This window comes from Notamacropus eugenii, chromosome 5 (genome assembly GCF_028372415.1).
Source record: "Notamacropus eugenii isolate mMacEug1 chromosome 5, mMacEug1.pri_v2, whole genome shotgun sequence".
NCBI classification, from domain to species: domain Eukaryota; kingdom Metazoa; phylum Chordata; class Mammalia; order Diprotodontia; family Macropodidae; genus Notamacropus; species Notamacropus eugenii.
Window position 1 is genome coordinate 95969947 of NC_092876.1, and position 24127 is coordinate 95994073.

General features: G+C 39.7%; 1 protein-coding gene across 1 annotated transcript in view; it reads right to left on the reverse strand.

The window, feature by feature from the left end:
• The window catches only part of RRM1 (ribonucleotide reductase catalytic subunit M1), a 40575-nt gene extending 21453 nt beyond the window's left edge, over positions 1–19122 (reverse strand). The window contains exons 1-9 of the mRNA XM_072610253.1: positions 18807–19122; positions 11103–11191; positions 8416–8593; positions 7607–7707; positions 5999–6058; positions 4888–4927; positions 4430–4592; positions 2084–2225; positions 246–329 (exon numbers count right to left, since the gene is read on the reverse strand). Coding sequence (XP_072466354.1) covers positions 246–329; positions 2084–2225; positions 4430–4592; positions 4888–4927; positions 5999–6058; positions 7607–7707; positions 8416–8593; positions 11103–11191; positions 18807–18825 — 876 coding nt within the window. The 5' untranslated portion in view covers positions 18826–19122. The remainder of the gene's footprint in view (positions 1–245; positions 330–2083; positions 2226–4429; positions 4593–4887; positions 4928–5998; positions 6059–7606; positions 7708–8415; positions 8594–11102; positions 11192–18806) is intronic.
• Between the last annotated feature and the right edge of the window lie 5005 nt (positions 19123–24127).

A 24127-nucleotide genomic window follows, 5' to 3' on the forward strand; every position in this document is an offset into this window, starting at 1 on the left:
GCTCCCTCAACTTCTCTATATGTCAGTCTCCTCCTTCACTGACGATTTTTTGAACTTTATAAAAAGTGACAACACCTAAAAAGACATGAAGATTATCAGCTATATTTTTTTATAAAGCTATTTACAAAAATAAACTGAAACATAAAGGGCTTAACAATAAAAAACTGCATACAAGTGAGTCACCTCACTGCAAGCAGATGTTGACCTTTAATTTTGATTCTCACACTCTGAAGAAAGCAGAATACCTTGTTACCCCCTTGATCCACATAGCGAGCTGTATTGTTGTACACTCTAAGCATCGGAACAAGGCCATTAGAATTGCCATTTGTCTGAAAGAAACAAACAAAAATGTTCAGCTCAACTGTCAGTGGGTTAGAGGAAACATCAAGATGGTCAAACAAAATAAATGATTCCAGAGGCAGCCAAATAAGGTTCCAGTTATTGAACAGTAACTCATCATGTTTCAACTTTCTTCTGTCTCTTAAGGCTTCCTTTAAGTTGCTCACCATAATGAAAGCAAGGAAAGTATAATATGACCCCACTGCTACCTTTTTTCATAGTGTAACACTCCAATTTTACATCAAAAGAACCTCTAAATCAAATAAGGCTAATTGAATTTTACATATAAAGCTCTTGATATAAAACTGCTTTAGAGAATCTTGGCTATGATTGGAAGAAACAATTGGGGGGAGGGGATTTACATTTTCTTATTCAAAATATAAAGATACCATTGAGAGCTCAAAAATAACCAAATAAGCAAATCACAGGTTCTGCTACTCATAAGCTATTGCCTTGAGCAAGTCACTTCCTCCCTTTGGACTTCAATTTTCTCATTTGTAAAATTAGAGAGCTAAAACAGATCACTTTAAAGATCTCCCTTCTAGCTCCAGAATTTTATGATTCTATAAATGAACTGGTTCTAAGAGAAAAAGACAAATCCGAGAAATTTAAGCATACTTTGGTTGAATTCAAGGATTAGAGGGAGCCTCACAAACTAACCTGGTCACTCACTCTGCCACAAGATAACGATGAGTGATAGGGGAAGAAAATAATAAGAATTTACAATGCCTACTATTTGCCAGACACTGTGCTAAGCACTTAAAAAAAAAACCAAAACTATCTCACTTGATTCTCACACCAATCCCAGGAGGTAGGTGCTGTTATTTCCCCCATTTTACAGATGAGGAAACTGAGGCAAATAACAATGAAGTGACTCATCTAAGGTTGCATAACTAGTAAGGGTCTGAGGCCACCATTTGAACTTGGGTCTTTCTGACTTGAGGTCCAATACTCAATCCACTGTGCCACCATAAGGTGAAGTGTTGACTGATAATGAAAAAGAAACATTCTTTCTCACAATTCAGAGCTAAGCATGTCTTTCCTTGCAGTTCACAGAACTAAGGTTCGAAGTTGGCATCAGCATCAATTAATGTGGCATTAAAAAAAAAAAGTCTTAACAAAACACTAGTACTAAATATGTAGAAAATTTCACAAAGAATGTCTCTCAATTTTGCAGAGAACTAATATAATGATGAATATCACTTTAACTAAATTTCATTATAAAACATATTGCAGGATGTCAAAGATAAAAAGGGAGGGAAGGAGAGGGAAATAAACACCTACAAAATGCCTGCTATGTGCCAGGCACTCTGCTAAGTATTTTTATAAGTATCTCATTTGATCCTCACAATAACCCTTGAAGGTAGGTGAAGCTATTACCCACAATTTACAGTTGAGAAAACTGAGGTAAACAGAAGTGACTTCTGTAAGTGTCTGTGAGTGTGTCTGTGAGTCTGTAAGAGTCTGTGAGTCTGTAAGTGACTCCAAGCTCTGAATTCTATCCACTGTGCCTCTAAGAACCATAGAAATTATCTATTCCAACTCCCTCATTTTACAAGGAAGGAAAATAAGGCCCCAAAAAAAGGGACTGGCTCAAAGCCACACAAGTAGTCAATAGTACAGATGGAACTACACCCAGACCTCTTGATTCTTGGTCAAGTGCCCTATTATTTCAGGTTTATACTACACATGCCAGAATTTCACTCGATTACAGTTTTCTTCAAGTCAAACCTTAGACACTTACCCCAGCAATGTAACTTCCAGTGGCTCTGATACAACTCACAGCAACTCCAATGCCACCAGCTGACTTGGAAATCAGTGCACACTGCTTTAGTGTGTCATAAATGCCTTCAATACTATCATCTTTCATACTTAGAAGGAAGCAACTACAAGAAAGCAAACATGTAAAAGTAAATAATACTGAGATAAGACAAAGCAGAATGACAGTGTACCTATATTCTCAGAAGACCATGATGTTTACTAAGTATCAGAGCAGAAACTATACAGAAAATTTTAAATCTTCAAAGTGGGTTTTATCCACCGTAAGCCCTGAACTTCAAACTAGGATGACAAAGCCTGAAAGATAAACCAAGAAACTGTCTTCTGACATTTCTGTCACCCTGCTACTCCCCATTTACGGCTACCAACTCCCTTCTCCAACTGAGGTACCAATTCCTTCTGCTCATTAGTTGACAAAAACCCCCACCAAATTGTCAACATAATAACAACTCACACATCTAAGTCGTTAAATAATAAAAAGCACTTCCCTAACAACAATCTGGCATAGTAGGCAGTACAAGTATTTTCATCATCCTACAGATGAAGAAAGTGAGGGTCAATGAGACTAAGGAATGTCCCAGTCACCCAGTTATTCAGGACCACAGCCATTCATCTTGACTTTTATCCTGCTGCTGGACTTTAATGACTCTGGAAGAAAAAGTGAGACTGACAGCTTTACACAGCTCTGCCTCACTTAAATCCAATTCACACATAAGTCACAACATGACCCATCATATATTATTTTACCACAACATCAGAATGTCATTGATCCTCTTTGAAAATGAAAGGTTATTCAGTTCAGGGCTCCTGGCTCCAAGTCTAACATCCTGTGTACTACACAATGCTGCCTCTACAGACAACCCATTTCTGCACGATATCCTTAAACTAATATTTCTAAAATACATTTTCACCTTGTTCTTTTATCTGCTCCAGGAGCAAAGACTACCTATTGTATCACCCCCAAGATCCTATTCTGGTCTTCATGACCCTCTTTATAAAATCAAGCCACCTACTCTCTACCTAGACTTATTTCCAACTATGTCCCACATGCATCAAGTCAGGCCAGGATTCTTAAATCTCTCCTGAATATACCATGATCATTCATATCTCAGGGCTTCTGCCTACTCTCTATGTCTTTCTCCTCAGTCATCTCTTTCCCTACATTCATCAAAGTCTTACATATACTTCAATGTCTATATCAAGTACTGCCCTCCCCTTCAAAACCTCTTATCTCCCACTGCACTTAAGGACCTAGTCTAGTTGTGTCTTGCGATACCTCAACTAGACTGCAAAGCTATTTAAGAGCAGGAACCTATTCTTCTGCATTTATAAAAAAAGAGACACCATGTGAGCCTAGATTTGACCAGTTTGGAGCCCATTTCTTCATACTATCTCTTCTCCACAACATCTAGCACAGTGTTGGGCATTGAAATGGCACTCAGGGGGTGCTTAATTCAAATGATCCTTGATTTGATTGTTAGTGTGAAAGATTTCCACATGTCATACCTCACTCCATCAACAAAGGCCTATCTATGACTTGGTCCATCAAGTCTAAAGAGCTCCCTGAAGTACAAAGAGGTTAAATGTCAGAGGCAGGATTTAAACTCAGGCGTTCCTAACTCCTAGCCACTTAGATCAGTTAGTTCCTTCCCTAAATTCCACCACAATAGTCACAAAATTCAAAGAAGGCAAAGCAGCTTGAATTTCTTCTTTCCTTCCTCCCTGACCTCCTTTATGCCTACAGGCTGTATTAGATGTTTGACATACAAGATCAAACTAATCTGGTTTGTTTGTAGCACTTAAGAACTGATTTGCCTTTTCAAAGGGTAACTGAAGGAAAGCATTAAGACAGTCAACAATATGATCCAGGGCAGAGCAGACACATATCTCTTGAAAAGGCACAAAATACCTAATTTTTTATCCAAGAAACAGAAACATTAGGCCAAGTCACATCTTAATGGTAATATATTTTTCTGAAGCTAAGACAATTCCTCAACACTGAGGACCAGACCTAATTCTTTTAGGGCTCCACAGAAGCTTCAGTCCAATACTCTACAAAAATGCTGCTAGCTATTTATTACTCAACTAAGAGTTCCCTTCAATATAAAGGCAGATATTCTGTCACAAATCCAGCATTTGGAGTACAAATCTAAGACCTAAAGTAATCTTAATGTGATTGTCTGAACTGCTCATATTTTGAAAAATGCTACAAAGAACTGTTCCAATTCATTTAGGTCAAAGTTTGTCTCTTTAGGACACAAAATTTCCAGAGCATTAAGGAAAGTCAACAGCGATAAGGGATGTAACATACCTAGAAAGCTGGGGACGGTTGGTGCCTGCATTAAAGAGGGTGGGGGAAGCATGAGTAAACCATCTCTCAGAGAGAAGGTTGTAGGTTTCAATAGCAGCATCAATGTCCTCCTTGTGAATCCCCACAGACACTCTCATTAGCATGTGCTGAGGTCGTTCAGCCACTAAAGGTAAGAAAGAGAAGTAATTCTCACATGATATGACAGCTCACCAGAATGAGTTTGGAACAGACGGTGAAGTCAAAAAAGAAAAACCAAAATGTCATTAGAGAAACTTAAAAGGAAAAGCCAAGGCAACTGTTCAAATATATAACCATATATATACAACTGTTGGTATATAACCAAATATATAACTGTTCAAATATATATATTTTAAGACCTTTTTATGCTGTAGAGCACATAATTCATTATGCAACAGCACAAAGATAAAACAAATCTCAAGAATGTGTTTAGTTCTTACCCTTTCCATTGATCTTCAACAAATAGGAACGTTCTAAGGTCTAGAAGAAAAACCAAAGCAGACAACTTAAGTCATTCAGATTATAATTTAAGTGAGGCATCACAGAATGTTGTAGCTGGGAGAGACTACCTAGAGTCCCAGACTAATAGCTTCATCTTACAGAGGAAACCATGACCCAGAGATGCAAAGTGATCTCCCAAAGGTCACAAAACAAAGTCAGTGCAAAGCCAGGACTAGAACTGAGCTCTCCTGCCTCCCAGTCCAATACTGTTTCCCTTGTGCCACACACAACACACAAAGCCATTCACAGTAAAGTAAAATTTAAAAAATTTAAAAATTTAAAAAAATCTTTTAAAATTCAACTATTAAAAGGAAAAGAAATTACAAGTGACTTCTACAACATGTTGATTAGTCATTTCAATTTTGTCTCACTCTGTGACGACTTTCTCAGCAAAGATACTGGAGTGGCTTGCATTTTCTTCTCCAGCTCATTTTAAAGACGAAAAACTGAGGCAAACACAGTTAAGTGACTTCATACAGCTAATAAGAGTCTGAGGACAGATTTGTACTCAGGAAGATAATTCTTCCCGATTCCAGACCCAGAACTCTATCCATTGAACAGCTGCCCCCATTCCACAACATGGAAAATTGCAAATAGTAGTTGCTTTAAAAATATCAACTGTACTTCATAAAGACTAGTTTCATTCTAGATCTCCTCTTATTCTTAAACTGTTGGCATTTTAAGCGTTTCAGTTTTAAAAATACTGAGTAATAAAAATTCTAGAAAAAAATTATTTCATAATTAATAATAGCTGGGTACAGCACTCTATACAAACGTCACTAAATGGCTAGTACGCTATAATTTAGGATAATTTTGAAGGATCCTCCTGGAGCACTCTCAAGACACCCAAAAATGCTAAAGAGAAACAGCAAAAAGTCCAAATAAGGGTAGAAAAGCCCAGCTAGCTCAAATTGTACCCTGTCTCCCTACTGTTTATTCCTTAGATAACTTAGCTTCTTTTAACAATTTCCCACTCCCATTCAGGAAGGAAGGAAGGAAGGGAGGAAGGAAGAAAGGAAGGAAGGAAGGAAAATTCAAGGCATTTCTTACCTTAAAGCCAAAGTAATTATAAGAGAAATCTCGATCATAAATAATGGCAGAGTTGAGCCGCTAATGGGAAAAAAGTTCAGAATTAGATTAACTGAATAAAGTTAAGACTCTAAAAATTTCCTCCAATAGAATCTTTTTCAAAAAATCAGCCATTCTGTTTCATCTAACTACAGAAAAAAACCAAGTGTCTAGTCAAGGATATTCCATCATTGTCTAAAAACACAAATTTTTTTAAAAATCTACCCAGAAGGGTAGATTAAAATTTGGCAAAGCAGCAAACACAAAAGTTAACTTCATCTTATATGCTGAAAAATAGCTTAATTCTTCAAAATTCAAAACAACTATTTGGACCTAGTTTCTTATTCTTCTAATTTTTTTCTATACCCTACAAAATAATCAGAAACAATTGTCAATTTTACACTAAATTTTTGATCAAATTTTCAATTATGTCAAAATTTTGATCAAAATATAATTTGATCAAAAACTTTAATGTAGCATTGAATGTGTGATAAGTAGTTGGAAATGAACTAACCTTAAGACAAAAATAACAGAGACCTCTTAGCATGTACCCAGTAATAACTTTTATCTGAAGTTCACTTAACTTTACAATTGGCTTTTAACTAGTCATCAACCCAAATATTTATTACATAGATAATATCTTTGAGGGATTTAGAGCTCAAAGGACCCCTCAAGAAATTATCTAGTTCAATCTGCTCATTTTACAGATAAGCAAATTAAGTAAATAAATCCTTGTGCATGTTTGGAGATCATCCCTTACTTAAAATTTACTCACTCTTCTCTCCACCATTCAGAATTCTTAAGTCACACCTCTTCCCTGAAGACTTATCTTACCCATTGATTGTTACAATTTTCTCCCTTTTCAATTATCTTTATAATTCTTTGTGCAAATATGCTTAAAATGCAAAATGTATGTAAATGTGCCCCGTCTCCCCACTTCCCACTGTAATGTAAGCTCCTTGAGACCAGAGGCTCTTACCATTCACATTTTTATATGCCCAACATTCAGCATAATGCCCTGCACATAGTAGGCATTTAATAAATGCTTGTTGGGCTACATTTAAGTGTAATTCAGAAGAACTACCAAGACCTATACAATCTTCCCTCTTCCTAGTGCCTAAAATTTACTTAGGGAAGGGGACTGGTGCATATGAATGCAACCAGACAGGATGGTGTCTTAAAATTTCAACTGAGAGTGATATAAAAATAGATACCAAAAGAATAAGATCATTTTTAAAAAGATGAGCAGGGCCCTTGATTCCACAGATGACACAGACAGTACACAAATGTGGCCCTTCCCTTCCCCATCATCACTAATATAACATTTTGAAACATGTCAAACGCTATCAATAATATAATCTATTGTATTTACATCTAATTGTGGAGGACAGGGTAAATAAGAGCACTATGAACATACAGTCTCTTAAACACTGTTAGTGTTTAACACAACCCCTTTGTAGGGAGCATTTTGTCCCATACATCAATTGTTCACCAGCAAACGTTTGATTTGCTCTCTGTAAAAAAATAGGCAAGCAAGTCAATAAACATACATTGCAAAAAAAAAATTCATATGGGAAGCGTGATACTTACATCTTTATTGGCTAAGACAATATCTAGGGTTGATTTTGCCACCATGGGAGAATGCCTTTCATTAGAAGGATTAATATAATTATAAAGGTCTTCCATCACATCTAAAAAAAAAGAAAAGAAAGAAATTAGAATAGTAATTTAGCCTTGCAAGAAACAATTTTAAAAACTCGATATCTGAGGGTTTTTTCCTTCTCTCATTTCCAAGGCCTCATAAACTTCTAGTCACAGGAGATTATTTTTTTTTTTAGCAGAACCTTGGCCTGATTTTCTCAGAAACTGGGCATACCAAACACTACCACTCTTAAAATGTGAATTCTAGTCCACAGAAAAGGAAAAGAGCATGACTCAAGGCCTGGACAATAATCTAGGAATTCAGGACCTGTGGATCACTAAACTCACTTATCTAATTTATCAGATGACATTGGTCAGATAGCTTTCCTTTGTTTCAGCTTCTTCATATTTTTAAATGACTATGGTAGAATGAAATGCTTATTAATGTTGACAGGTAACAAAGGAAGCTGGTGTATAGTTGCTAATCACCACCTATTCCACCTTTTTTTGGCAGCCTCACAACTTCTAAGTGCTAACTTAGAAAACTAAGACTAGACTCTCAAGACATTTTGGGGTTTTGAGAGATTTTTTCCTTTCTGCAGAAAAGAAGAGGTCAAAATTGAGGAGTGACAACAAGATAATAAACTGTAATATTTCTAAACAAAAAGTATTTTTTTAAAATTCACAATCAGTTTTTACCAGTTTCCTTCCATTTTCTAAGAATGCTAAATTCTCTCAATTTTCCAACTCAGACTCACCACTGAACACTTTCTTTGTTTCTTTATGCAAATTAGAAACAGCAATCCTGGCTGCTAAGATGGCATAGTCTGGGTGCTTGGTGGTCAAGGTTGCAGCTGTTTCAGCAGCCAAAGTGTCTAATTCCACTGTAGTCACCCCACTGTATAATCCTTGGATAACTTTCATGGTGATTTGGGCCTACAGAAACAAAATCACAAGTTCTCTATCTTTTATAAGAATAAAACAAAAGCTATTGAGAATAATTGTAGCAGGTTACATTTATATAGTATCTTATGTTGGCAAAGTACTTTATGGGCAGTATCATCTCATTAGAATCTCACAACAACCCTGGAAGATATGTGTGATGGAAGGACCCACCTTTGGTACTTGGGAACAGGCATCACATTTGGTTTCCTAGTTCAGAGATGAAATCTTAATCTCAACACCCTTTGCACAGGCTTGTCCTCCATGTCTGAAACGCACTTACTCCTCACCTCTATGATATCACAGAATTCCTGGCTCCTTTAAAAACTCATCTAATGCATCACTTTCTCCTGGAGGCTCTCCCTGATTTCTACAGTTGTTGGTGCTCTCCCTTCCAAACTACCATGTACATAACTACCTGTTTACGTGTTGTAACCCTGCATCCCTCCCTCCCACCCAGTAGAATGTAAGCTTCTGGTTTTTTTATTTGTCTTTGTGCTCCTCAGTGCTTATCAGATGCTTAGAAAAAGTATATAGGATTGGATGAATAATATAAGGATTCTTGAGATGCTTTATCCCCAGGCTGGTCACAACCACAGAAATCTCTCAGCAACTCTTAAAGACCATACAAGTCCTGGAAGAGCCGTGATCTAAATTAGTGGAGGGAATAATCCTACTAATGAAATTACAGAACCTTGAAGGATGGAGAAAGGACTAAAAACCTACCGTACAATCAGAATTCTTCACTGCCCAGAAGTGAGCCTGGAGTATCCTCCAGACAAATATGCTTGATCCAGCATACCCATGGGGACAAACCTCAAATGAGCTAAAGAATGGTTTTTGTTAGAGACCCCAATGTACTGGATGCTCTGAGCCAAAACTGAACCATGAAAGGACAAGGTAGGATCAGGAAACTATAGCAACAAACAGTGTAAGGAAACTGGCATCTAGTAGAGGGGGTACTGAACTTGGAATTGGGAAGTACGGGCTAGAATACTGAGTCCTATAGACACTAGCTATATTAGACAACTCATTTGACCCCTCAGAGCCTCAGTTATAAAGTAACATTTGTACTACCTACTTCAGGCAGCTGGACGGCACAGCTGATAGTGCCAGGCCTGAAGACAGGAAGACTCATCTTTATGAGTTCAAACATGTCCTCAGACACCCTGAGCAAGTCCTTTACCCTGTTTGCCTTTGTTTCCTCATACAAAATGAGCTGCAGAAGAAAATGGCAAACAACTCCGTTATCTTTGCCAAGAAAACCCCAAATGGGGTCAAAAAAAGTCGGATATGATTGAAATGATTGAACAACTACCTTCTTCACAGAGCTGTTGTAAGGAAAGTACTCCATAAATATCACAGCTCTATGGAAAATGGAATTTCTACACAGCTTAGGAAGTTTAAGTATCACTTAGTGTTGGGGATGTAAGCTCAGTTTTCACGTGGACAGTCTCAGGCAGGTAAAAGTGAGGACTTCTAAACCTCAGAGTTCTCATGAGGCCCCCCAGGGAACAGCTGGGGATTGACGCGTGAAACACGGGCTATCTCGTGCATTTCCACCTCTTCTCAGTGGAAACTTGCTGGGGAGAGCATCCCACCCTTGAGATTGGTCCGTGGTCTGAGCACATCTGTTGTTAATTAGCTAGAGGCTGAGAGCACGCATGGTATTCACGTGCAAACTATGTGGCTAGGAGAGCTTAAGTAGGGACAGGAAAGCCTGAAGGCCTGCTTCTGGGTCCCCTCCGGGGACTCTTCTTGCTGCAGGGCCCTTAGAGGGAAGAGGGTCCCTCCCCTCTTCCGCTCCCATCCTCTTGCTGTATGATCCTTGCTCCTTGGGAGGAAGAGGATTCCTCTCTCCTGAGGAAGAATTTCACCCTGCATATGGATACGTAACTAAGACCCTGAATAAAGCCTAACCCTTGTTTGACTCTGGAAAGTCTCTTCTCTCAATACATTTATCCAGTTGGCCACCGAAGACCTGGACAAAAGGTAAGAAGACTCAGGTAGCTCATCGGCCTCTAGGCAGAACAACTTAGTCAATTCTTAGATAGTTTCTTTTATTCACACATTAAAAAATAACTTTATCTTGATGTATTATTACTGAATTCATGCATTATCTTTTTCTAACAAATTGACCATAAAGAAAACAACCTTTCTGGTCTGGAGTGTATGGCATACAGAATAAGAAGGAAATTGGTAGGTACCATAATCAGGCATTTAGTTATAATGATAATGATAAAAGATTACAAACGGTAGATTTTTGATCCCAAGGAACCAAGTAGGATTCAGGAGATTCAGTGCCTAAAGCCAGGGTTCAATAATCAGCGCACATTTTAGAAAAGCACCGAAGGTTCTAGAGTCAAAGACAAAAGATCCCCTGGACCTTTGTTTCAGACAACAAACTCAGACTTTATACTCAAGAAATCACTAGAAAAATACAATCAAGGAGAATAAAACAAAGACTCAAATCCAGGAAGACACTGAAAATATATTTACTTACAGGATCAACAAATTCCATGTTGAGGCCATAGCAAAGTTTCTGGATCCTAGAAGTAATCTTGTCAAACATGACCCGCTCCTGGCGGCCATCTAAAGAATTAAAACATACAATTTATGTTAACATTTTTCAAATCAGTAATTTCTGAAAATTAAAATAAGTTAACTTTTCAATCACATGCATAAAATACTCTTTTGTAAAATAAATGAGATCCAGTGATCCTGGTTCTTAGGTCACCATCATGTCCAATCCAGCAAAGAATTTTGTCTTGACAGGGCTAACAAGAAATAGATTGTAGGAGACCATAGTTGTCTTTCTAATATCAAATTCCAAGGTTGGAGACATACTTTGAATAGACCCAGTTTCCCTTCCCATTATGAATTTATCATGCATATACTTATTTAACCTTCTTAAACCCCCATTTCCAATAAAGGTTGTTTCATGTATTCACTACCTCAAATAAAAAGTATTTCCTTTTAATTGCCCTAAAACTGCCTTCCACGCTTCAGAGAATGCTTACTTAAGTCTAATATTCTGTTTTCATGGAGAAATCTGTGATTACTTTACTCAATTTGACAAGATCAAAATCAAGAACCATTTATTCAGCATCTCTAATACACAAACCACTGGCCCAGAAGCTGGGAAAATAAATTCTAATTTGAATAAGATATAATAACAAGTTCCCCAAGAACCAGTCTACTAGGGGTGAGGATATACAAAATCTACCCATTCAAATTCCACCTTCTCCAGGAAAGATTCCCTGATCTCCCCTTACTTGGTAAGAGGAGTACTACATGAGGTCAGAGGAAGAAAAGAAAACCTAACTAAGCTGATCTGTAAAGGATGGGTAGGAAAGGAAAGACAGAAAAGGAAAAGGAGGCATTCAGTAAATCAGTCAGTAAATCAGCAATGTGCTAAGCACTGGGAACATAAAGAAAGGTAAAAACATGGTCTCTGCACTCAAGGAGCGTCCAGGTATAAAGAACAGTAAGAAACAAGGCACAGAAACAAGAACGTAAGGGTGATGTCTAGGGGATACCAAGTGGTCCAGTTTAGGTGGAACATATATACTTATTCTTAACATAGTAGCTAAGATGATGTCAAATTGTGGAGGGTCCCAAGTGATCTTTACTCCAAGGGCACTATTTGCTAAAGCTTTCTGCATCTCTAGAGGAATGACCAAATCTATACCTGGCAGGGTACAAAGGAGTCACTGAATGGGGAGAAAGCAGAAGCAAGACCATAAGAGACTATAAAAAACATTTTAGGGCCTCCACTAGGGTGGGAAAAGTAGGAAAAGAAGGAAAAGGATGAATTCTAGTTAGGTTGTAGAGGTGGAATTTATAGGACTTCACAAAATTTCAAAACTTGAAAAGAAACTCAGCACTATCTAGTCTAACCCATATACAAAAAAGAATTCCTATTACAACACAACCAACAAGTAGTCAACCTTCAAAAAGGTGGAATCAAATACCTCCCAAGGCAGTCCTTTCTATGTCTAACGTCTCTTTCATATGCCAGCCTTTCTAACTATTATGTCTACTCCTTCCCACTCCCTGCCAGGTCCTCTCTTTTCCAGGTTAAACATCTCCAATTCCTTTAACCAATCCTCAAGGCTCCTTTACCACTTTGGTTAGCCTTCTCTGGACATTTACCAACTCATCAATGCTTACTGACTTGCTAAAGGACTAGCATGAGAAAAGAGTCAAAGGTTATAATATAGGAGACTGAGGAAATTTTGGTGCTTTTGAGAGAAATAATCAAATCAGAAGAAAAGGTTTGGAGGGATGATAAGCTCAGTTTTGGACACAGAGCTGGGAGAATGATACCAACAGGCCATACAGGACAAATGGAAAGACATCCTGTTGGCAGTCAGAATTGTGGGTCTGTAGTTCAGTAGAGTTCGGTACCCTTTCAAGATTTAACAGACTCTGATCATATCCCTAACCCCACACTATATTTAGCCTTTGTCTAAATCAAGAAGTCTTAACCTTTTTTGTATCATGGACCTTTTTGGTAGGCTGTTGAAGTTTATGAACCACTTCATGGGATAATGTTCTCAGACGCAAAGAAAATCCCAGTACTTGGAATAATGTTCTCAGGTGCAAAAAATACATAGTACTACAACTGAAAGCCAATTATACTGAAATACAATTATCAAAATATTTTTTAAAAGTGCAGATCCAAGTTAGGAACCCCTGACCTAAAGTATCCTAATTATTTTTCCAAGTGGTAACCTATTTTCTCATATTAATCAATTTTATTTATTCTCTATAAATGGCCTCATAAAAATAATGCTGTTTTTCCATTAACAAAAATTATACTACTGACCCAATACTACTCTTTCCAACTAGGAGTGATCTATTTACAGGGAAACATTAACATTCTCTGGTCTCATCTGATTTCCCCTTGTAACCTCTTAGGTTAGTCAGGCTTAGGAGTCCAGTTTGTAGTCAAGGAACAGAGCCATAGGAAATAGGCACATATACAGATAAAGCACATACTCTTACCTTTCATTACTACTATGTTCTACCAAATGGCTATAAGGAAATAAAATATTAATTGTATGGAAAAAAGTAGAACCTGGACTTGGGTTTGAAACCCAGTCCCCACATTTACTGATTGTGTGACCCTCAGCAAATTACTTAACCTTTTTGATTCTGTTTCCTTTTATTTGTAAAAATGGAGGTCATACTACTTGTATTATGTACCACTAGAATTGTGAGGCATTAAAACACTGAATAAAGCTAATTTATTAGTGGTATGCTGAAATTACCAAGTTGCCAGTGAATACTGGAGGACCAAGAAGCACAATGCCCTATTCAACCTAAGTAAAATAAATGGATTTAACTCAATTCAAAACAAACACAAATTAACTCGGGGGAGGGAGATGAGAAGAGGGGATGGAGGGGAGGGCAACAGCAGGGGGAAGGCTGGAAGGAAACAAGCACTTAGCACTTAACTTACAACTGGGGGAATCAAGAAAGGCCTCTTGTATTATGTGGCACTTAAACTGATCTTTAAAGGAAAATAAAGATTTCAAGAAGCAGAAATGAAGGAGAGTATTCCAATCATGATGAACAGCCTATGTAAAGGTATGGAGGCAAAAAATTTAATGTCATGTAACAAAAACAGCAACAAGATCAGTCTGGCTGGAACCCAGAGTACATGAGGTAAAGTAATATGGAAACCATATATAGAAAGATAATCTTAAGTCAGATTGTGAAGGGCTTTAAATGTCCTTCTAAGGAATATGCATTTTATCCTATTGGCAACTGGGAGCCTCTGAAGCTTCTTGAACTAAGGAATGACGTTATCAAATCTGTGCTTCCTCAGTATCAATCTGGCAGCTGTGAACTGGAGACAGAAGTCTGAAAAAAAGGTAGATGAATTAGGTGGATTTTTTAATACTCCAAAAGGTAATGAGAATGTGAACTGGGATTCACATAGCTATAAGTTAAAATAGGGAATGACTTTAAGAGATGTTGTAGAGGTAGAATCAACAAGACTTGGCCACTGACTGGATACATGGGTTGAGAGGAAGGAAAGAGTTGAGGATGGCTCCAAAGCTACAAACCTGGGTGACTAAAAGGATGCTGGTACCCTCAATAGAAACAAGGAAGTTAAGAGGACAGATGGGGTTTACAGAAAATGGTGACTTCTGTTTTGGACATGCTATGATAGAAATGCCAATAGATCAAAGGATCATAAATTGAGATCTCCAAGAGACCTTGAAAATAATCTAATCCAATCCCCTCACTTTAAAGATAAGGAGATTAAAGCCCAGGAGGGTAACCTCTGCCCAAGGTGACACAGGAAATAAACATTAATACTAGGAATTGACCTAGGTACTGTCTCCAAATACAAAAGGTTTTTCCACTGTAACAAGACGCCTTTGAAGGATTCAGGTACAGAACTGGTTTTCAATTTTTGTTTTCCCAATATTTCTTTACCTTACTGATCCCTTACCTTCCATTCCAACTGTCATTCCCTGAAACAAGCCCTACTCAGCTTAACTCATGGCTAGACTACAAGTCTTTCTACTTCAAATCTCTCCAACCTTCTATCCATCCTATACACAGCTGGGATTAATTTTCCTTGTTTAAAAACATTTGTTGGTAGTTCCCAAGCACCCCAGTCAACAAAGTATATTATCCCACTTAAATCAGCTGTTAAGAAGTGACTTGATAATGATATTAACAACATGGTACTAACATTGACGTGTCCTTGGGGCCAGATTAAAGGACCCTGAAAAGTAGGCATAGTTTAGACCAGATAAGTGGTAGACAAGAAGTAATGCCAGGTTCTTGAATAATATGAAGGCAATATTTAAAAGATACTACCCTCCACTCCAGTAATACCCATCTTCTTAATACTCCCCCTACACAAGATAGTCACTCCTACTTGGGAGTATCTGCTCACACCATATCTCTGCCTGTATCATCCTTAACCTCTCTGCAGCATCTGACACTGACAATCATCTTCTTTTGGATATTCTTGTTCGCTATAGGTTTTTCTGACACTTCTTTCCTGATCCCCTTCCCATCTGTCTGACCATTCCTTCTCATTCTCCTTTGCTGGTTCTTCATTTATGTCATGTATTCTACCTAACCATCCTCTCCCCCATCCTTTTCTTTCTATATTATCTAACTGGTGATCTCATCAACTCTTATGAGTTCAATTATCATCTCTACAAAGAGAATTCTCAGATCTATATTTGCAGCCTGAGTCTCTCTGCTGAGCTACTCATCCAGTTCCTACTGCCTTTTGGACATCTCAAACTGGATGTCTTTTAGGTATCTCAAACTCAAATGTACAAAACGTAGTTCATCTTTTTCCCCCAAAACTCTCCCCCTCTTTCCAACTTCCCTATTACTGCTAAGGCACCACCATCCTTCCAGTCTCACAGGCTCACTACCTAGGTGTCACCCTCAATTTCTGACTCTTGATCACTCCATAGTTAATCCATTGCCAAATTCTGTCATTTCTCCCTTTACAACATATCTCCTACACATCTCCTTCTCTCCACTCACATAGCTATCACTTTGATAATGGTCCATATCACTTCTACCTGAACTATTACAACAGCCTATTGACTGTTCTCCCTGCCTCAAGTCTCTCCCCACTCTAGCCAACCTCCACACAGCTGCCAAAGTGATCTTCCTAAAGTACAACTCTGATCATGTCATTCACCCAATCAGCAAGTTCTAGTGGTTTCCAATTACCTCCAGGATCAAATATAAAGTCTACTTTTTGGCATTTAATGCTCTTCACAACCTGGACCCTTCCTACCTTTTAACCGTTCTTAAACCTTTCTCCCCTTCACACTCTGCAATCTAGTTACCCAGGCCCACTTGTTCCTTGATGATGTCCCATTTCTCAAGTCTGTGCCCCATACCTGGAATGTCTGCCCTCTCACCTCTGTCTCTTAGTTTTCCTGACTCCCTTCAAGATTGGACACAAATTCAACTTTCTGCAGATGGCTAATATTCCAGAAACCCTTTCCTTTTCATATCACCTTCATCTATTCTAGTGGTGTCAAATTCAAACTGAAATGTGTGCTGAAGCAGAACTCAGAAAACCACAAATCAACATTATCTATGTTGGACTATATTTTTATTCATTTTGTTAAACATTTCCCAATTACATTTTAATCTAGTTCAGACTCACTCGGATCTGTAGCAGAGGCTTGATATTTCTATCTACTCTATATATCTTCTATGTACCTAATAATTTATATAATGTTTCCCCCCTTGAGAGAAGCAACTGTTTTTTGTGTTTGCCTTTCTTTACATCCCCAGTGCTTAGCAGTACCTGGCAAATATCAGTGCTTAATAAATGAAACGATTTTTGTTTAACTGACCTGTCCTTCAATGCCCCTTCGAGTCCTATGTCTTCCAAGATGCTTTATCCAACCATACCAATCCTTGTCTGAATCAGTCAATACTCAATTACATACTGTCTTCCAGTGTTAGCCTGGTCTCTCCAACTAGGAAAAAACCTTGTCACCTTTAGCTCCCCCCCAAGTCTTAGCAGGTAAGCAGACTCAATAAGTCAGGCTTGGACTAAATGACCTCTAAAAACCATAAAGTGGTATACAAATGTAACTTATTATCTCAACTCTGATTCTTAGCACCTCCTCAATGAAATGAAAATACTTGTGGAGAAAGATTCTCCTGTATCTTCCCTTCCACTAGGCATCCCTCTCTGTGAAGATGTTATTAGGTTGCCTTTCCACCCTGCCCCAAACAGCTGCAATCCACTTCACCTGTGAGTCATCAGTCAAAAACAGTTGCAGGCACAGTGTTAAGCATTGGAGATACAAAAAGAGGCATAAAATAGTCCCTGCCCTTAAGGAGCTTACAGGCTAACGGGTAGGAATGACAAAACATAGGAGACAGACAGACACCTACCTCTTGCATTCAGTTCATAGACTGTAAGACTCTTGAAGACAGGAGCCATCTCTATCTTTGTATCCCACTCAACAGACCTTTCACTACTAAGCACTTAACAGGATACAGAATGACTGACAGAAGGTCAAAGTTGGAAGGGTCCTCGGAGGCCAGGTTGTTCAACTCATACCTCAAGAAGAATCTCAACATCATAGATACCAAAAGTGGTCCTCTATCTTTTGTCTCTAGTGAAGGGAACCCACTACCTCCTGAGGCAACATTCCTCTTTCTCCTAGCTCTGATGATTAGAATCTGCCTCTCCTGGTCACCACAACCTCTTCATTTTACAGATGCGGAACCCTGGACCCAATGAAGTCATTGGTACACATTCATACAATGAATCCCAGTTCTCTAGATACTATAGCCAGGGTCTTCATTCGCTCCACTGAGTGGAAGCACAAGTAAAATGGAGGTCATAGGCCACGAAGAGCCCCAAGACCGACGAGGATGTTGAGGTATCCCAGAGTGTTGGAGATACTAAGGCAGAGCAAGAACACCGGCTCTAGAATAAGAGAACTGCGTTCAAGACCCCTTGTGACACTCCGTGCGGGAGGAATCTCCCCGGGACCCGGTGTCCTGACCTATGGATCTATGAGCACAGACACATCTAACGGGGCTTTCCAGGACCCCCGACCGTTTCATGATGAGCATACGGCTCCCTCTTCTCCTGATGTGACCGTTTGGCTCTCGAGGGCTCCCTGAGGGACGAAGGTTACCCCTCCCACACGCTTTTTTGGGGAGGCGGGGGGCTACCTCCAGAGCACCCAGCACAGTGCCTGACCCACAGAGGTTCGCTAATTCGCTGACCCGCCCAGCACAGCCGCTTAACAAGCACGGATTATTGATAAGGACCCAGCGCCAGGCCCCGAGACAAGGGGGTCCGAAAGGCACTGCTAAGTGCCCCCTGGGGCCAGGCACCGGGCTAGGCCTGGGGATGCCGAGGCACAAAGGCAGCGCCTGGCCAATCCGGCAGACCTCAAGAGAATACCCCGCACAGAAGGGCACAGAGGAGACAAACTGGGGCTCATCAATAGAGAAGGCAAATGGCAGGGAGGGGGTGGCTGGGGACCCACCGGGGGTCCGACAAGGGGGGAGGGCCGCCGAGGCCTCCTCCCCTCCCCCCGCGCGGGAAATGCGGAGGGCAGGGCGGAGGTAACGGCCGCTCCCGCCGGCGGGCCCGCACCCTGGAAGCCCCTCTCGGGCTCCTCGCCCCAGGTCCGGGGATACCCCCCAGGACCTCCACCCCATCCCCGACCTCGTTTAATGACGTGCATCGCGGCGGCTGGGACCAAGGCTGGGGCCCGGTCGCGGGCTCGGGCGGCAAATCTTGGGCTCTGGAGTCCAAGGCCGGGGCGCGGAGCTGGGGCCGGGGCGGCAGCAGCTGGGCTTCGGGGCCGGGGCCGGGGTCGGAACGGAGGTTCGGGGCCGGGGCTGCAGCAGACCAAAGTCAGCGCCACAGAAGCAGCTGATGCAGCTGCAGGACAACGGATCCGAATCCTCTTCCCGCTCCCGCCAACCCCGACGCACAATAGCGTGCGCCGATCCGCCTCCTCGTGACGTCATCCGCAGACGCCGCCAGCCGGGGACGAGCGGGCCTTAAGGCGGCCCGCGCGCTCGGTGCCCTCCCAGAAAGCGCGCCCGGCCTCCGAAGCTCCTCCCAGCATCCCTTTCGGTCATTTCCCAGCCGGGCCTGGCCCGGGAAGGTGGCGCCGGAGGCCCCGCGCGCAGGCGCTCTTCTCCGCGCCTAGCCGGCTTGGTAAGGAAGGTTTTGAATCCTTCGTCTCCAGTCTTCCCCGAATATACGTGCGTCCATATGTACGTATTTGCATGAATACGTATATATTTGTGTGTACGTCTATGTACATACTGGTCCGCTAGGTGGCGCCGTGGATCTGGAGTGCCGAGCCCGGGGCCAGGGAGACCTTGGACGAGTCACCTAACCCTGTTCGCCTCCGTTTTCTCTTGGAAATGGCAAACCACTCTAGTGTCTTTTCCGAGAAAACCCCAGAAGAGAGACGCCAAGGGTCGACAGCGTGGAACATTGAACCGGAAGTTATTTGGAATGGGATTGTCCTTTCTAGGATTCCTTTCCTGGATTTTGTTACCATTATATAAAAATACATTTGATTTTTGAAGGTTTATCTTGTTACCTTCAGCTTGGTTGGAGGTATTCATTTCTTCAATGGGTATTTTTGCTGATTCCCTAGGATTTTCCAAGTATAAAATCATTTCTTCAGCAAAGAGGGGTAGTTTTATCTCCTGTTTACCTATCTTTAATTTATTTCTCCTCTTATTATGGTTGCTGACATTTCCAGAACTGTATCGAATGATGGTGGAAAGAGTGGGCATCTTTGATTGCTTCATTCCGTTATTTATTGGAAAATGTTTCCATGCATCCCCAGTGTGTCTGTGTGTGTGTGTGTGTGTGTGCATAAATATATATATGAATAAAAAATGATAATATGTAATTGTAATAATATATGATATATAATATATATATAATGTTTGCTTTTGGTTTTATGCAGATGCTTTAATGTGGGGGTTTTTTTAAGTCCCTCTATGCCTATACTTTACAGTTTTGTCTTTGCATGACAGTGTTGTACTTTGTCAAAGGCTTTTTCTGCATCTGTTGAGATGATCGGGTATTTTTAAATGGTTTGGTTTTTAATATAATTTTTTTTAATGTTAAATCATCCCTGCATCCATACTATAAATCTCACTTGGTCATAATGAATGATTTCTGAGGTAAATCACTGTATTCTGACAAGATTTTTGTTTAAAATTTTTGAATGATGGTGGACTATATTTTCCCTTTATGTTTTTTCTTTCCCTGGTGTATTAAGACTATATTTATTTCATAAAAGATTCTGATAGGGTACTTTCTCATTTTCTGAGGTCAACTTGTGAAGTACGGATATTAATTGTTCTTTAAAAGTTTCACAATTATTTTTTTCCTTTTTAACTATATTTCCTTTCAGGAGATTGAGCTTTGCTGGGCTTCAGATAGGTACTCTCTTTTTTTAAATATATTTCTGTTAGACACCCAAACAGAAAGGGATGTTGAAGTCTCATGTGACTATAGTGTTAGTTTCTGTCTTCTTGTTGCTCAGTGTGTTAAAAAGGTCCCCCCTCATCCTCCTTTCTAGTGAATATAGTAAGAAACTTTATCAGTAGCTAGTATAAAGTAGCAATGGCATAAGATTGGAAAGGGGAGCCTAGAAATCACATACAAACTGTCCCAAAGATCAAAGGAGCATAATTTATAATTGGTATCCTATGTTAGTCAAAATTAGCACATCCACATGTGCTGTCAGGGGAAGTCAACCAAGCTTTTCTGTCAGGGATTTTTGATCCTATGATATGTAAATCTCACACAGTTTCCAGGTATCTGCAACAAGACCGGCAGAACACTGAATAGTGCTTGAAAAACCGTGAAGTTTTTGCTGACAACTTTGAGATGATTTGGTTATGTTAATGAACTAGGCCCAAGGTGGCACACATATGAATTAGTCCATTCCCACAAAACCCTATAAAAATGAGAACTCACACTTCTCACCCCTCAACATACTTTCATGTCCTAAAAGTCCATGCTGCCCAAGTGCTCCCAGTTCCAATCCTTGGTTACAAAAGTAACTCATCCTTTCCCCATCCTCTTCCTCACATTTTTTGCCATCATTCACCACTCCATCCTATCCTTACACCATCTACCTCTGTACTCCTTTTCACTGCTTACCTCTGTACTTTCTGTACCATTTGCCCCTACATCATATGTGCTGAATTAAAGTGTGATTGTCACCCTAATTTCCACTGCGGTCTTTCCTGGCAAATACCCAAAGAAACAAGATGCCTGCTTATTTCATAATTTCACAAATTAATAATTTATTCAATGTTTTAATAAATGCTAAGGCATTTGGAATCTATACATTTATTACTGATATTAGTTTATCTGGTTTCTTTCAACACAATGTAGTTTCTCTTTTTGTTTCTATTTTTAAGGGTTTGTTTTTGCTTTGTTTTTCATCCTTTCAGTTTTATTGTGTGTTTTTTTATGATTTTGTTTTCTTATCCAATCTGTCAATCTTTTAAAATGTATTAAATCCATTCACATAGAAAGTTATGAGTTAGGCTTATATTTTCTACCATTTATCCCTAATATTGCCTTCCCCCTCAAGATAGGATTTTTCCCTCTTCTGATAAAATTTAAAAAAAACAAAAAAAATCAACTGTATTTTTATACTATGAAAAAATTTACCCCACTTCTACTCTGATACAATTACTGTTACTATCTTTACATATATTGCTCTGGTCCTTTCAGATTTTTTTATTGCATAGACATTTAGAAAGAAGAAATGGCAAGATTCTGTCAAATTCTCCAATTTATAACTAGAAAAGTGCTTCAAGGTAATCTAATTCACTACCATTCTCCCCTCCCTCCCCCCTTTTTCTTGTAGACAGGTAAACTGAAGGCCAGAGAAAGGACTGACTTGTCAAAGATCTTACTGTTAGTAAGGGGCAGTTAGGGTTCAAATTCATGTACTTTGACTCCTAATCCAGTGTTTGTTTCCCATTACACCACTGTATTCTAAACATTGACTTTGAATGATAATTGAGATTTATATATGTAACACCCTGTCACAATAATTAGCTTGCATTAAGGCTCAGTGATATAAAACCCCCATGGTGACCCTGGGCAAGTCAAACCCTGTTTGCCTCAGTTCCTCTGTAAAATGAGATGGAGAAGAAAATGGCAAATGACTCCAGTAACTATGCCAAGAAAACCCCAGATGGGGTCATGAAATGTTGGACACAACTGAACAATAGCAAAAAAAGTTTATTTATGCCAGAAAACAAGTGTTTAATCACAACCACTCAGCCCTCAGGAAAATTCCCATCATTTAAGCAGAAGTTGAACTCTGCCTACCTTTAGATTTCGGAATCTAGTTAACCCTGGGCCTCTTTGTGGTTAAAATTCAATTGATTTAAAATAAAACAGAGTATATTATAGTTTCTGTGACTAGACAGGTTCTGGGAAGGGAAGTTAGGGAAAGGGCTGACCTTTTTGCAAGACTTCCTTCAGTCAGGGTCTTATGTTTCAACATGCTTTTTAGAGTTAATGACCTTCCCATGTATTTCCCTATCTCAGTCTTACTTTGCTTTTCAGAGGTGTGCTAATTCATGCAACCTTTCAAATTCAAACCCTCAGAACCTCTGTATATCTAGTTTTGATATAACCCTTCCTTTTATGCTAAGTTATTAATGTAACTAAAGCTCTCACACTGCTTTGATTGGCTCAAGAGGGTATGCAAACCCTGATCTAGGTTTTGCTTGACTGCCCCTACCAAGATGTATTCCTACCTAACAAAGATAATAGTGGCTGGAATAATCAAAGGGGCCTCTCTTTTACAGATGTGGAGTTTGTTTGATAAGATTGGGAGTCAGAGTAGAACAAAGGTTGCCCCCTTTAGTCGTGCTTCTGGGGTAATTTGTAATTACAGATTAGTGTAATCCAGATTAGTGATCTGAAGCATGATGGACTTTGAAAGGCATATCCTTACCACAGGTCTACCCACTTCCTTTGGAGTTTTGCTAATTAGGGTTTCCAGGATGATGTGCTGAAACTTCAGGCGTAACCAGGGCTATGAGGGGACTTAAAAGGAATTTTTAATTAAGCATTTAGACCAGGAGTTCCTATATTGGAATCCATGAACTTAATTTTAAAAACATTTTCATAACTGAATTTCAGTATAATTGGCTTACTTTGTAATCCTTTGTTTTATTTTATTTCATGTATATAAATAACATGAAATAAAAACATTATTCTGTGAAGGAGTCCATGACAATAAAAAGGTTAAGAACCCCTAACTTAGACTGAGATAGCCTAAGTGAGTGGGTAGGCATGGCTGACCTAGATCTGAAATCCCAAGAGCTGCAGCGGCAATGTGCTAAAAAGGCCCAATATCCCCATGACTATAGCCGCAGTTGCAGTTCATCAAAGATACCAGTAGATGGCAGCAGGATCTTCTAGCAAAGACCCGTGACTCAGGTAAATTAGCAGAGGATCAGTTGTGTGCTGCTCAAGAACATTGTCAGGGCACATCAGCCTGTGCAGATCAGACGGTATCAGAGCCCAGGAGCCAGTGGAAATGCTTTAAAAGCTTGAGTTGTCCTGGCCACGCATGTTCCCTAGCCATAGGACTTCCCTACATGTGTTCTGCTCACTTTTCCATGATGTGGTAACATGTGGGAGTATTTTCTGTGTACATAAGGAGAATCTTTTCATTTATCTGATTATGCCCGTTAATTGACTAGTGCGTTGATCCTCTAGTTGACTGGTAAAATATTAGCAAGGGCTGCTGAGCTATAGTTTTGAATAGTTGTCCAATATACTGCCTTGAAACTGATGGCGTGTATTAGTAGGGGGTACTTTCAGGTCGTCTTTAAAGGAGACCTTAGGAGGACCACCAATTGGGGAATGACTGAACCAACTGGTATGTGATTATGATGGAATACTACTGTGCTGTAAGAAAACGATGAACAGGATACATGAGCTGAAGCCAAGTGGAATGTACTGTGTAC